This window comes from Carassius gibelio, chromosome B23 (assembly GCF_023724105.1).
Source record: "Carassius gibelio isolate Cgi1373 ecotype wild population from Czech Republic chromosome B23, carGib1.2-hapl.c, whole genome shotgun sequence".
NCBI lineage: Eukaryota > Metazoa > Chordata > Actinopteri > Cypriniformes > Cyprinidae > Carassius > Carassius gibelio.
The window spans coordinates 25,054,147-25,068,621 of record NC_068418.1 but is presented as its reverse complement, the minus strand read 5'-3'; the positions used below and the strand labels follow the sequence as shown (position 1 = coordinate 25,068,621).

Here is a 14,475-nt window from a genome sequence, read left to right as displayed (position 1 = left end):
ACTTGTCAAGAAAGTTGACAGCTCATATTTCACCCAAAATCAAATAAAAGAAATAAGAAATTATATTTTGCTCACAAAAGAGGAAGCCTGTTTTCAGGACTATAAAGATTTGTTTTCTTCTGTAGGATACTTTCTTAACAAATCTATATATCATATGCATCTTATAGCAATCAATCAAGCGATCAAACAATCAATCAATCAATCAATCAATAATTTGTGTAATATACAGCGTAAAATATATATATACACCGGGTAATTTTAGTTAAGTTAAATTAGTATCATTGTGATAGTAGGCTTTGTTAATTTTTAGATAAATATATTTTCTGGTTTAATTTTAATGTTTAAGTTTTAGTATTTTTGTTATGTTTTTTGTCATTTTTTAAATAAATTATTTCTTTATTATAATTTTGAAAAATATCTCTAAAGTTTTCATTAATTTATTATATTAATATATTATATAAATAAATTAATATAATAATAATAATAAATGTATTAGGGTTCATTTAAAAGGGATATTTTAGTTATTAGCTTATTTTGGGATCTCTGATAGACAACTATAGTTTTTATTAATGTTTTTCAATAGTTTTTATTTTTATCTTTTCTTTTTTATATTTTAATTTTATTTATTTTATTTATTTTTAACCATAGGTATAAATATATTATTGTTTGTATTTAATACATATATAAATATATTAATATTACATTATTTGAAATTCTAAATTATGTGTGTGTGTGTGTGTGTGTGTGTATATATATATATATATATATATATATATATAGTTTCGTTTGTTGTATCTTGTACACATTTACCCATCAACTGTACTTTATGTTCTAGTGTACAATTATGATGCATCAGAATCACAGAAGAATATGATAGACACTGGTAGCAGATTGAAATACGTCTGTGATGCAGCACAAAAGTGTGGAAATGTGTTGAAAGGCAGCTCTGCTCCGTCAGGATTCATGACAGGATCAATATTCCACGCGGGTTGGTTGGTGAGCGAGCGGAAAATCACCTGTTCATGCTGGATTTATGAGTGTTGTCTCGATCGCGCCTCTGTCTTGTCAAGTCTCACAGCAGCCGGTCATCTGTGACACACCAAACAGGCCGGACAGCGAGAGAGATGAGAGACAGATACATAAATGAGGCCTTCCTATCACTGCAGCAGCTCTGCATTATTAAACATCCACTAAATATTAATCTGCCTTTACACCACAGGCCAGAAACATGCAGACTGAACCTGAACACACAAAGACAACACGGCTTTTTGCAACATATGTTTTAAACAATTTGCAACACATTTTTCTTACATAATCAGCATACTTGTGTTGCATTATGATTTGCATAAAATTGGATTAAAGATCATTTTCAGTGGAGTTAGTTATTAAGTTATTTTTACTATTATCACAAAACTATTATTGGTTATATAATATATATCAGGTGATATAATGAAGTAGTTTTTGTTTATATTTTCTGTTTTCATTTTATTTGTAGTTGAAGATTTAGTTATTTTCTATGACTATATAGATTTCATTAATATAAATATATATATACTTATGTATATAATATAGGGTTAAATATTAGTTTATTTTAGTATAACTGAGATATTATTAAAGTTTTATATATATATATATATATATATATATATATATATATATATTATATATGTGTATATATATATAAATATATATATATATATATATATATATATATATATATATATATATATATATATATATATATATATATATATATATATATATATATTTTATTTTATTTTTTTATTTTTTTCAGGTAAAATTTATTTTATTTCAACTAACTAACTAGCTAAATAGTAAACTATAAATTAACTGAATAACACTGAATATGCAAAATAAGGAGGTGATGTGAAGATGTTTAAAACGTTTATTGATGCATAATGCACACTGTTCGATACTGAATGCAGTGAGCTAGTGCTCTTATCTCGTGTGAATAAAGCTGAAGGGAAATGTGTCTGTGTTGTGTGTAATCTCTGACTGTGAATAATTAAAGCTGTCTGCTCACCTGCTTATCTGCTTCAGAAACAGATAAAAACCTGCAGCAAAGTTCGAGTAAGCCAAACAGCACAGAAATACTGCTGTAGATTTGTGCAAGAGTGATAGTGGGTTAAAAAACATAAAGATATCCAAAAGACCTTTTGACACAGTCAACATGAAGATCAAAACTGACTCTTTTTTTTTTTTTTTTTTTTTAGTTTACCTTATTATTAAAACGTGTTTGCGGTCTCATTGTAAACAAGTTATAGTGTTTATAAGTTTAGTGAAACGCAACACTTTCATGATAAAGTCAGTTCTGTCCGTGTTGTCTCTGTAGTTTACAGTTTGGTGTGCACTGTGTAGTGTTCTAGTAGAGTTCTAGGTTTTACTGCGTCTGCGCGGCTGCAGGTGTCGCTGTTGAATGACGTCACTCGTGCGACGCGCGAAGAACAGAACCCAACAAGTTTTATTCGTAAGCGTGTCGTGTACACAGACTTTTACACAAACATCAGTTTTATTAAGGCTTAGACCGCACAGAAATCGTCATGGATGTCGGGGAGCTGCTGAATTATCAGGTACTGACGCGTTTGACGTCTCTCCGTGACTTTGTGTGGATGAAATCGTCATTGGTTGATGTATTCTGCTGCTTGTATTAACGTGTAACGTTATTAACAAACTTGATTCATTAATACAAAAATAAACCAATTTTTCAATCGTTACAAGTGATTAAGTGGTGTTTAAGGTTGTTGTAAGTAGGTAAAAGCCCTGATGAATCTTTTACTGAATTAGCAAAGACGCACGAGGGTTTGTTTCTATGCTAATGCTATGTTAGTGTTTGTTTTTATTATTTTTATTTTTTTAAGATAGGCTTATTTTTGGTAAATTTGCAACTGAACAACATTTCCTCGATTAAGATTTTTCTTGAAACCTATCATCAAAGGTGTTTATTAGGATAAAAGAATACTTTAGTTTAACGTATTTATTACATTTACATTAATTTAGCAAATTTATTTATCCTAAAACATAAAATATAACATCAGATTTTTATGACTTTTAACTAAAGTTTTTTTTTTTACTCAAAATACAGTGTGTAAATCGTTTAATTACAAAAATTGTTATTAATAATTTTTTTTTGTCTGGTGTCGATAATGTAAATCACAACAATAATAATAGTTGTTGTTTTTGTTGTTGTTGTTATTATTATTATTTTATGGCTGAAAACCAGTTTGACTAATTAAATTATTAATGTTTCTTGAAACAACATGCCTAAATTATGTGTTAAATTATGTTTATTGGGATGTTATCTCAAAACTTTTGTTTACATTTTTCTTTCTTTATTACTTAATAAATAAATTGGTTATATGTTATAACCAATAAGATTTAGACAAAACAGTAACAATTTAAAATATTGTATCAGTCTGATTAGGCCAATAAAAAGTGTATTTCTTTAGATTACAAAGATATATTGTTATTTGTGTTTTATTTGAACATTATTTAGTTTTACCTGATTTAATACATTTTTATAATAAGAGTTTAGAAACATACTGTAAAAAATATATTTATTATATATTTATATTAGTAAGCTTATTGGTAATCTGCATTTATTTGTTTTTTTATTTGTACATTATCTAGTTTTAATACAAGATTTAATACATTTTTAGTCTGAGTTTGTAATATGTAATGTAAAAAAACTATATATTTATATTAGTAAGCTTATAGGTAATCTGCATTTAAAATATTGGTTGTTTTTTTCTGCATAGCAGAATTTATTCATCAGTGAAGCTCAACAAGTATGACAGTGTATTTTTGTTCAGAAATGATTAAAAAGGTCTTGTAGTCACAGTGGCAGAAACGTCTTTGATGCAGACGTGTGCGATCGCTCTTGTGTGAATCTGAGAACAGTCTCATGGTTAAACAGAGTGTGTGGATCCGTCATGTGAAGTAATCTTCTCTGTTCAGCCCGACCGAGGTGCCAAGAGACCCAGAGCTGAAGACAGCCGCGAGGAGTCCCGGAGCAAGCAGAGGCCGGCGGGACGAGATGTAGGACGAGGGCCGGACAGCGAGGAGCAGACCGGAGACGGAGAGAAGATCCTGGAGAGACTGATGGATCAGGACGGAGAGGATCCAGAGGTGAGATCATTCTCAACACAGATGTGCTCTGGTGGGGAAGAACATGTTACAGGCAGACTGTTTTATGCCAGTGCAATTTTATTTGATAAACAGTTTATTTAATAATATGTAGTAATAGATAGGGCTGGGCGATATATCGAATATTAGCGATAGTATCGGTATAATTTTGACGACGATGTAAAATTTGAATATATCGGGAATATTGAATATTTCAATTTCAAGCATACTTTCCCAAAAGAACGCGCCGAATGTCCAACAAAGGAACCTGTAACTGCTGACTGCTCTGCGCCCCTCTACTACGAGAGCTTAATGATAGCGGTTGCCAGATAACAAGAGTTTAAATCTCCGAATCAGAGCTCCACTGTTACAAGGATACATTTTCTGCCCGGTGTTTGCTTATTTTAAGCAATCTGGCAAGCATGCGCATGTGCCCACTCCTCATAGCGGAAGAGCCGCCGCCGATAATCTGAAAACACTAACAAGCTGGAATTGAGCGATCTAATGAAAGCATCGTTCAGCCGGTCTGTGTTCTGTCGTGAGATCTCAACTGTATTGTTTGCGTTTGTGATCGCAAAATAAATGCACTTACTCAACCACTGATGTTTGAATAGAGAAACATAGGCTATGGCCATTAGGAATTACTATTGGGGAATTTCACTGATATGTTTACCAGTTTCCATAATATAGACAGAGAGAATGCAAAAGTATTTGGTATTCATTTATATATATTTATATATAAGAAATAGCTATGTGCTTCAGCAACTAGCTCCCCATCTAAGAGGGTTTTTAATGTCAGTAGGAACATAGTTTCATGCCACAGAGCTTCTCTTAAAACCGCAGACAGTTGACAGACTTGTGTTCTTAGCTTAAAAACCTGTTAAAAAATTAAAATAAAATACTTATCCCAGTTGCATAGTTTAAATTGTGAATTGCATGCACTAAAAAGTTGACAGAATGCACTTTCTGTACTTAATTTGCACTGCTTCAGTTACATATAGGCTTACATGTATTCATTTAATAAAAAGCAGTAAGTGATCTCTTGGTGTAGATTTTTTTTAACTGCTTAAATTAGCAGTTTAATCTAAATAGTTTTTTTTTTTTTAATGGGCAAAAGAAAATCATGTTTTTTTATTATTTAAATGCAAATGCAAACATAACGAGATATATATCGAATATCGTAAAAATTTTGACAATATCGAGATATAATTTTTTTGACAATTTTATGTTTGTGCCACTCACTGTTTAATAAATACAATTATGTTAACTTTGACTTAGTTGTGATATCCTCTTTTTTTGCATGAAAGTTTAAAATTTGCATATATTAATGCAGTATGAACAAGAATGTTTTAATGAAGACCTATAAAATCATCATACTGGTGTGATTGTATGCATCAAAGTTTTAATTCAAGGCTAAGGCAAAATATCGAGATATATATCGCGTATCGTGACATGGTCTAAAAATATCGCGGTATTTACAAAAGGCCATATCGCCCAGCCCTAGTAATAGATGTATTTGATGGTTTTCACAAAAACACAGTGTTTCAGAAATATTACAGTAATAATGTCTACTGTTCTAGATTCCTCATTTAACAATGCAATTAAATATAACGTTTTGTGATCGACAGTTATATAATTTCAGGGTATTTTATTTTATTATAAAAATGTTTTTTTACACAAGATTAAAAGTTTTAGAATTTTTTTCCATGTTAAAGTTTTTTTTATGGTATTTTATTTTTATTGTTTATTTACTTTGTGCCATGTAAATAGCTGAAGATTCTGACATGGCATTATAATAAATAAAAATATACTACTACTTTTAACACAAGACAGTTTTTATTCATATTTTATGAGCTACAAACAATTTTATTCCAGATTTATTCTGGTGTCACTACTAAAATATGAATTATTTAAATATGTATTGTTACCATTAATCTGTTATTAAACCAATAACGTTTTTTATTTATTTATGTATTTTTTAATGAATGTGGTTTTATCACCAGTATTAAAAATCTACACTGTTTTGCATTTTTATTTGTTTATTTTTTAATGACGTTCACACTAGATCCCAATCGAGAATTTTTCAGGCTTCAAATAAAATTTGCCATCTACACATTTTAGTGTAAAAGCTGCATAACTGTTGATAGTGATGCACCATTAGCTTTGTAAAATAGTATTTTGAACTATTTTGAAAAAAGCAGGTCTGATGTCATATTCAGAATCATGACCTTTGACCTCCTGGCCTGCTGTGTGTTGACAGGCCGAGCTCGTGGATGAGAGCACCGTGAAGAAGATGATCCTGACCTTTGAGAAGAGATCCTACAAAAACCAGGAGCTGAGGATCAAGTTTCCCGACAACCCTGAGAAGTGAGTTATGAAGAAATCTCATGCGAACAGATGCAAGCAGTGAGATCAGATGTGACCTCACTTCCTGTTGTCGGCAGGTTCATGGAGGCGGAGCTTGACCTGAATGACATCATCCAGGAGATGCACGTCATCGCCACGATTCCAGAGCTGTATCATCTGCTGGTGGAGCTGAACGCTGTTCACTCGCTGCTCGGCCTCCTCAGCCACGACAACACTGATATCCTCAGCATCACAGAGATCACAGAGATATAACAACATACACAGACGGTTAGAGAGACATTCACGACTGAAATCAATCAGACGCGAGGGTTTCAAATCACTCCAAACGACTCCAGAATTCATGATACTAACTCAGCTTATAACACTGACAAAAAGATTCAGAAACAATCATTTGAGGTGATCATGATCACATAAGGCAAACATAAAAAAAAGGAATATATATATATATTTTTCACATGCATTTAAAACATTTTAGAAACTTTATTAACGGTTACAATAATTAAAATAATAATATGATATAATAATAATAATAATAAAAAATTTAATTGACCAAAGTCACCATTTATTTTAAAGAGTAATTAAATATAGCTTTTTTTAACCACTGTTAAAAATAATTAACAAAATAATAATTAGCTATTTATTAGATATGTATATATTTAGAGGCCTAGACACATTATATTTAAGTAATCAATGCAACTTTACTCTGAAATTTAAAGAGGACTTTATTTACATATTTAGGAGTATTAATAAGTTAGAATTTATGTTTATTTTTAATATGTAACATTTTATAGATAATTACATACATGCATAAATATTTATTTATTCATGCATTAATTTCAATAGAATGAAAAAACTGTATAATATACATAAATCTATATATTTAAATGTTATTTTTATAAAAAATGTTATTAGCCACAAAAAGGAAAATATACACTACCTTTCAAAAGTTTGGGCTCGGTTCAATTCAAAACTGTTTATTTGATTGTACATGTAAAATATTTAATGATTGAAATGTTCACCAAATAGTGAAAAAAAGTAAAAACATTGATATTTTGAAATATTATTGCAATTCAAAATAAGTGTTTTCTGTGTGAATACTCTTTGAAACATGATTTTTTTTTGCAGTGATCAAATCAAGAAACATTTCTGATTATTAATAATGTTGAAATCGGTTGTGCTGCTTCATGATGAATTGAAAGTCCAAAAACACAGAATTGATCTGAAACAAATCTAAAAAAAGTCTTAAAAAAACAAACAAACCTACAGATCCCAAACTTTTGATTAGGAGTGTTATTCTATTTCTTACAGCACATAAACATTCAGTATCTGCTGTTGTGTCTGTTCTACATGAGCTGATGTGTTGTGTTGAGCCGTTGGTCAGTGTTGTAAGTCCTTAGCGTGGATCACATATCAGCATCGCGGTGGTGGACCTCCTGCAGGAGCTGACCGACATCGACACGCTTCACGAGAGCGAGGAGGGCGCAGAGGTGCTCATCGACGCTCTGGTAAGGGAAGATACCTGTTCTGATCAGTGGTGTTACAGGAGATCACGGCCTGCTTCAGCAGCGTTAGATGGGAGCATTAGGAGGAAATGACTCGTATTTGGCCTGACGTTTGCAAGAGAAGCAGAGACAGACGATGTTAATATCCAGATGGTTTCGGAGGTTGTGTGATCACGGTTTGTGTCAGATGGAGCAGAGGAAACAGGAAGAGACTGATTGAACCGCATGGGTCTGATTGCTGCTGTTCAGTGTTTGTGTTGTGCAGCAAAGCAAACACCTTCACACATCTAAATAATGCTTAATATGACATCTCAACACACGCGCTGTAAAATAGAGCTTTGTGTATATAATTTTTTTTTTAATTGATACAATGCATTCTGTTTATTTTATTATGCTGATATGAATTTAATATATTATATAAATATTTTATTTAATTATTTTCATTTATTGATTACTACAAGCTACATCTAACCTGGATTTTTCAGGTTCACCATAAAAAAAAAAATATATATATATATATTTTTTGAGATGCATCATCGCAAGTAAACCAGGTCTTTATGAGCACATCTGTATTTTTTTTCCAGAGAAAACATTTCAAATAAATGTTGTTCTTTTGAACTTTTTATTAATCTAAGAATCCTGAAAAATAAAATTTATCACAGTTTCTTGAGCAGTAAATCATCATATTATTCTGATTTCTGAAGATCATGTGACACTGAAGACTGGAGTAATGATGCTGATGCTGAAAATTCAGCTTCATATCAAATAAATAAATTACATTTTACACTGTATTCACATTGAAAAGAGTTATTTTAAATTATAAAATTATATATATTTTTTATAATATATTATTTTTGATCAAGTAAATGCAGCCTAGGTGAGCATCAACCTCAGGATGTGTAAATAGTTTTATTTTACATTTATTTTCTTTGTATATACTTTTTGAATGTTTAAATTTAGTTTCAAATTTGTTACTATTTTTTATTTTTTTTAGCATTAGCCTAAATAAATGTGTACATGTTTGTGTGTTTGTTGAATGGGTGTTATTTCTGTGTAGTTGGAGGGGCAGGTCGTAGCTCTCATGGTGCAGAACATGGAGCGTTTGGACGAGACGGTGAAGGAGGAAGCTGATGGAGTTTACAACACTTTAGGTAAGACACACGCTAACCAGCTAACAACACACATGCGCTAGTCTGATTTTATCAGTTCACCGGGAAAACACGTCATGGTGGGAAGTTTCCACACTAAACGCTGGATTGCCAGGTTTGCCATTGAGCTTCAAAAAAAAAAAAATATATATATATATATATATATAATTTAAGTTATGAAAAAAGCATTACTGCGACTTAAAATATTATTTTAAGAAAATAAATTAGCTGATAAAATAAATACCTTGATTGCATTTTGGATAAACGTCTGCCAAATGCCTAAATATAAATGATGCTAATGATGCTATAAATATCAAGGAATGCTGAGAATAAATGTATCATGGTTTCCACAAAAATATTGTGCAGTACAACGGTTTTCAACATTGATAATAATCAGAAATGCTGGATTTGTCTTTACCCTCAGGTCATAAAAGATGGATATGATGTTGTTTCTTCATCAGATTTGGAGAAATGTAGCATTGCATGACTTGCTCACCTATGGATGTGAATGGGTGCCGTCAGAATGAGAGTCCAAACAGCTGCTAAAATCATCACAGTAATCCACATCACTCCAGTCCAGCAGTTAATCTCTTGAGAAGACAAAAGTTGTGTGTTCGTAAGAAGCAAAACAAAACTTATTGTCATGTTTTTGTGACGGCACCCATTCACTTCAGAGGATTGCTACTTTTCCTCATGTCTCTTTGTTAATGTTTCCTGAGCAGAAAATCTGAATATTATTCTGATTTCTGAAGATCATGTGACACATGTGAAAACACAGCTGCGCATCACAGGAATAAATTACATTTGACAGTATATCCACATTGACAACAGTTAATTGAAATTGTAATAATATTTCACAATAGTACTGTATTTTTGGATCAAATAACCACAGCATTAGAAAGCCTAAGAGCCTTTTTCCCAAAACATTAAAATGTCAATTGTCCCAAAGAGCAAATGTGTTTGTAAGAGGGAGGAAATGCCTGAAGCTCTGTTAAAGCGGTTGGAAACAGTGCGTCTGGTTTGCTTCTGGAGAGATAAAGGGTCTGACTGAACACATTTCCTCCATGTCTTCCTCTGCTGTTCCAGTTCTTGTGTAATCTCTCTCTCTTCCTCATGAGATTTCTCTCTCTCTTCCTCCCACTCATCGCTGTGAGATTTTTCTCCCATCATGCCTCTGATTGAGTTATCGGGTGTCTTCAGAGTCTTTTATAATACAGATGAGTCTTGAACTCCCTTGTGATGTGTCATATAGAGCTGTTCGCTCTGCTCGCTCTTTCCCTCTTTTTGTGTGTCCCCACTCGTCTATGAGGGTTTTTTTGGCTGTTCTGGGCAGTAGTTCAGATTTTTACTCACACTGGTGACATTCCCTGAGGCTAAAGTAAGATTATACTTTTGCTTTTTTAATGGTGTTATACGCAAAACATTTTTTTATTAAAGCAATAGTTCACCCAAATTATTGGTCTTTTTCATTCAAATGCAGGTGCTAGACGGCAAAAAAATTGCATAAAAGCAGTCCGTTTTATGATCGCTTCTAGCGAGAATCTCAAAAATATATATAAACAAATTCAGTATGAATTACTCGGGTGTGTAATAAAACATAGTATTATTATTATTAATTTTATACATGCACCATCAAAAAAGTTGTATTGTAGGCCTACAGACTGTTCAGAGTTCATTAATGCATTCATTTAATTCACTTCCATTAAAGCATTTATTTATGCATCTAAAGAATTATCCATTTTTTTATGTTTAAGTTTCAATTTATGTATTTATGCATTTGAGGATTTATGCAATTAAACATTTATTAAAGGACTTATTTAAGTATTTATGCATGCATTTAAGCATTTGAGTATTATATGGTTTTAATTTATGTATTTATTTTTGCATTGTAGGATTTATGAATTTATTCATTTATTGCGTTTCTACAGAATGTTTAAGCATTTATTTAAGCATTAGTTTATACATTTATATTTGCACTTATGTGCATAAATGTAAAAAATAAATGCTTATGGTGCATAAGTCTTTAAAACATAAAGACTAATTTCTGTTCATTTTGTTTATAAATGTATTTTTTTCATATAACAGAATACATCTAATTATAATTAGTAGACGTTAATTATTACACATTTATGTAATGAAATTCACCTGAGTTGATTCATAGCGTGTTTTTAATTTCTAAATGCTAGTCCAAACCTGACGGTCAGTGGCTCTTTACTGCTTGTGGAAACTGATTTGACCGTTTCATGGGGTCGTCTTTATTTCTAAGCCCTGGTTGCTGTCTGGAGCGAGTGTCAAATAAACGCTGTGTCCTCTGCGTCCATGCATTCTTGTGTCGAGTGAACGTCTTCTGCTCTCACTGCAGTGCTCCATCAGTTTTCTTGTAACTAGGTGAAGCAGACGCTGCAGAAACTAGGTCATAACAGAGAAGCATGGTCTTACACTAACAGCAGATCTCTCTGTCTTTCTGTGGCAGCTGTGATCGAGAACATGGCCGAGTTTCGTCCCGGTCTGTGTACAGAGGCGGCCCAGCAGGGATTGATGCAGTGGCTGCTGAAGAGGATCAAGGTAACATCACTCCATTCACTGATGGGTCTTCATGAATGTAGTCTGCTCATAGATGAAATCTGATAATGGAGTTTGGCTTGATAAACCAACATACTGTTATTGTACAAAACAACCAACATGTGACCAAACTCTGGGAAAGAGTTTAAACTACATGCACTAAACTTGGCAGAGACCTACAGCCAGTCTGAGTGTGGTTTATTTATTTATGCTTTTTATTTGTCATGCATTTCATTTGTACATTCATTTTTGCAAACGTATTTATTTATGCTTTTTATTTTTCATGAATTTTATTTATTTATGCATTTAATTTGTGCATTCATTTTTGCAAACGTATGCATTTATTTAATTTTATTTAGGCATTTATTTATGCTTTTTTGCATTTATTTATTAAGGCATTTATTGAAGCGTTTAAGAATTTATTAACAGGTTTTGTAAATAATATATAAATATCTACAAGTAAATATTGTTAATTTATTTAAATTTATTTATTATTATTATTTGCTCATTTCGCTTAATTGGCTTTGCTTTATTAATTATGGTAACTATGCATGATTTTGTTTTGTGAGCTGCTTTACTATTTGCATTTATGCATTTTATTTAATTATTAATGCATTTATGTATTCTTGCATTGATTTATTTATGCATTTATTTATGTACTTAACATTCATTCAGCATTCAGCATTATTTATACATTTTTTTTTACAGCTTTTGTAAACAATTTAAACCATTATTAATTATTATTGTTTCCAGGTTTTGCTTTGATTATAGTAACTACACATGATTACGTGGTCAGCGAGCTGCTTTACTTTTTGCATTTATGCATTTATTTATTTATTTAATCATGCATTCATGCATTGTTGAGGGATGTTGTAACTGTAATATCTGTGTGCAGAATTGCAATAATAATAATCCATTGGTTGAGTCGGACATAGTTGAGATGGAGCACTCAAACACAGCAGTGATTCAGTATTTTAAAAGTGCATTAATGATTCACTTATTTGACTCTATATTTAACTGTGAGTAGCTTACTTGGAGATGATAGACATCAGAAAAATGACACACTTCACCTTTAAGTTTAAAGTCAAGCACAAGATGTATATTTTTCCTCACAGTGAACAGTGTCAGCTGGTCTGAAGTTGGCTGTGCGTTCTGACGGGTTTAACTCGATCATTTTTTTTTTTTGAGCTGGATTTGAGATTTTCCTAAGAGCTGTAGGCCTGCAGTCTTTTCTCCTCCTCAGATTTACCGCTGGCTGCTGGAATAAGAGCGTCATGCTGTTCGAGTCTTAATGCTCCCTGAAGACTCCAGCACACCAGCAATTACACTGACAATAGAGAAGACGGCACACAGATCCAATGGGACGCTGCTGCCAAAGCCATTGAAACTGTGTGTTTGTTGTGTTCCCAAACAGGCCAAGATGCCTTTCGATGCCAATAAGCTGTACTGCAGTGAAATACTGGCTATCCTGCTGCAAAACAATGACAGTGAGTACAAATAACAGATCTCCTGTGAATTACATTAATGCTACTGAACGATTACAAGCTCAGTGAGAAACTAATTTTTTTTTTTTCGCCCAGAAATGAACATTTGCTGAATTTGTACTCATCCTCAGGCCATACAAGATGTGTATATAATCATGTTTCTTCATCAGATCTGGAGAAATGCAACATTGCATCACTGTCTCAGAAATGGATGCTCTGCAGTGAATGGGTGCCGTCAGAATAAGAGTCCAAACAGCTGATAAAAACATCACAATAATCCACACATGACTCCAGTCCATCAGTTAATGGCTTGAGAGGAGAAAACCAAACTTTTTTTGTGACGGCACCCATTCACTGCAGAGGATGCATCAGTGGAATGCTACCTGGCCCTATGAAATGTTTTAGATTTATCAAATTCATTATCATCAAAAATGGTAGTAATCAAATGAATGTATAAAACCTTTATAATATAAACCTTTATGAGTCGTGTGCATAAAAATCAAACTCGTGCTGTGATGCATGACTTCAGTAATGAAGCTCAATAAGGCTGCTGATTTATTTGTGGTGTTTTTGCTCTTCTGATTTATCACATGCACGTCTCTCTTGACTTTATTAGCACACTGCACTAACGTTCATCATCTTTGCTCTCTTTCTCTCAGAAACGAGGGAGCTGTTGGGAGAAATGGACGGGATTGATGTCCTCCTGCAGCAGCTCTCAGTAAGAGCGTCTCTGTCTGAAACCTTTAGAGATCATCATGAGCCAGAACATACGGCCGCTTCATGATGTTTTCCCTGTGATGATGTTTGCGTGATGCACAACATGACCAGACAATGTTTCATTCATTAGTAGAGAATCATTTAAATACAAATCTGTGGAATGAATTAAAGAGTGTTTTGTTTTGGCCTGAACAAATAAGATTTATTTTTATTTAACACTTAACGCTTAATTTTCATCACAATAAAGCAAAGTGTGCTCTAAACTCTTTATTACTTTATATAACTCTTTTATCTATTTAATTTCCCTTTTTTATTTATTTATCTTTCTTTCTAAAATATCGCAATGGTTCAGTAAAAATTTGTCAGGCAACAAATGTTTTCATTAATATTTTGAATTTGAATATTTTTATATTTTCAGTTTTCATTAGAATTTCAGTTTAACAGTTTTTATATATTTTTAAATAATTTGTTTTATTAAAATTTTTCTAAACTTTGTATTTTTTTATTAACATTATTATAAGGTTATAGCTTTAATTCAATTTTAATGGCAAG

General features: G+C 32.1%; 1 protein-coding gene across 1 annotated transcript in view; it reads left to right on the top strand.

The window, feature by feature from the left end:
- The first annotated feature begins 2,422 nt into the window (after positions 1 to 2,422).
- ctnnbl1 (catenin, beta like 1) overlaps positions 2,423 to 14,475 on the top strand; it is a 45,483-nt gene continuing 33,430 nt past the window's right edge. The window contains exons 1-9 of the mRNA XM_052594468.1: positions 2,423 to 2,591; positions 3,976 to 4,146; positions 6,404 to 6,510; positions 6,588 to 6,732; positions 7,923 to 8,015; positions 9,070 to 9,163; positions 11,634 to 11,725; positions 13,137 to 13,209; positions 13,866 to 13,924. Coding sequence (XP_052450428.1) covers positions 2,562 to 2,591; positions 3,976 to 4,146; positions 6,404 to 6,510; positions 6,588 to 6,732; positions 7,923 to 8,015; positions 9,070 to 9,163; positions 11,634 to 11,725; positions 13,137 to 13,209; positions 13,866 to 13,924 — 864 coding nt within the window. The 5' untranslated portion in view covers positions 2,423 to 2,561. The remainder of the gene's footprint in view (positions 2,592 to 3,975; positions 4,147 to 6,403; positions 6,511 to 6,587; positions 6,733 to 7,922; positions 8,016 to 9,069; positions 9,164 to 11,633; positions 11,726 to 13,136; positions 13,210 to 13,865; positions 13,925 to 14,475) is intronic.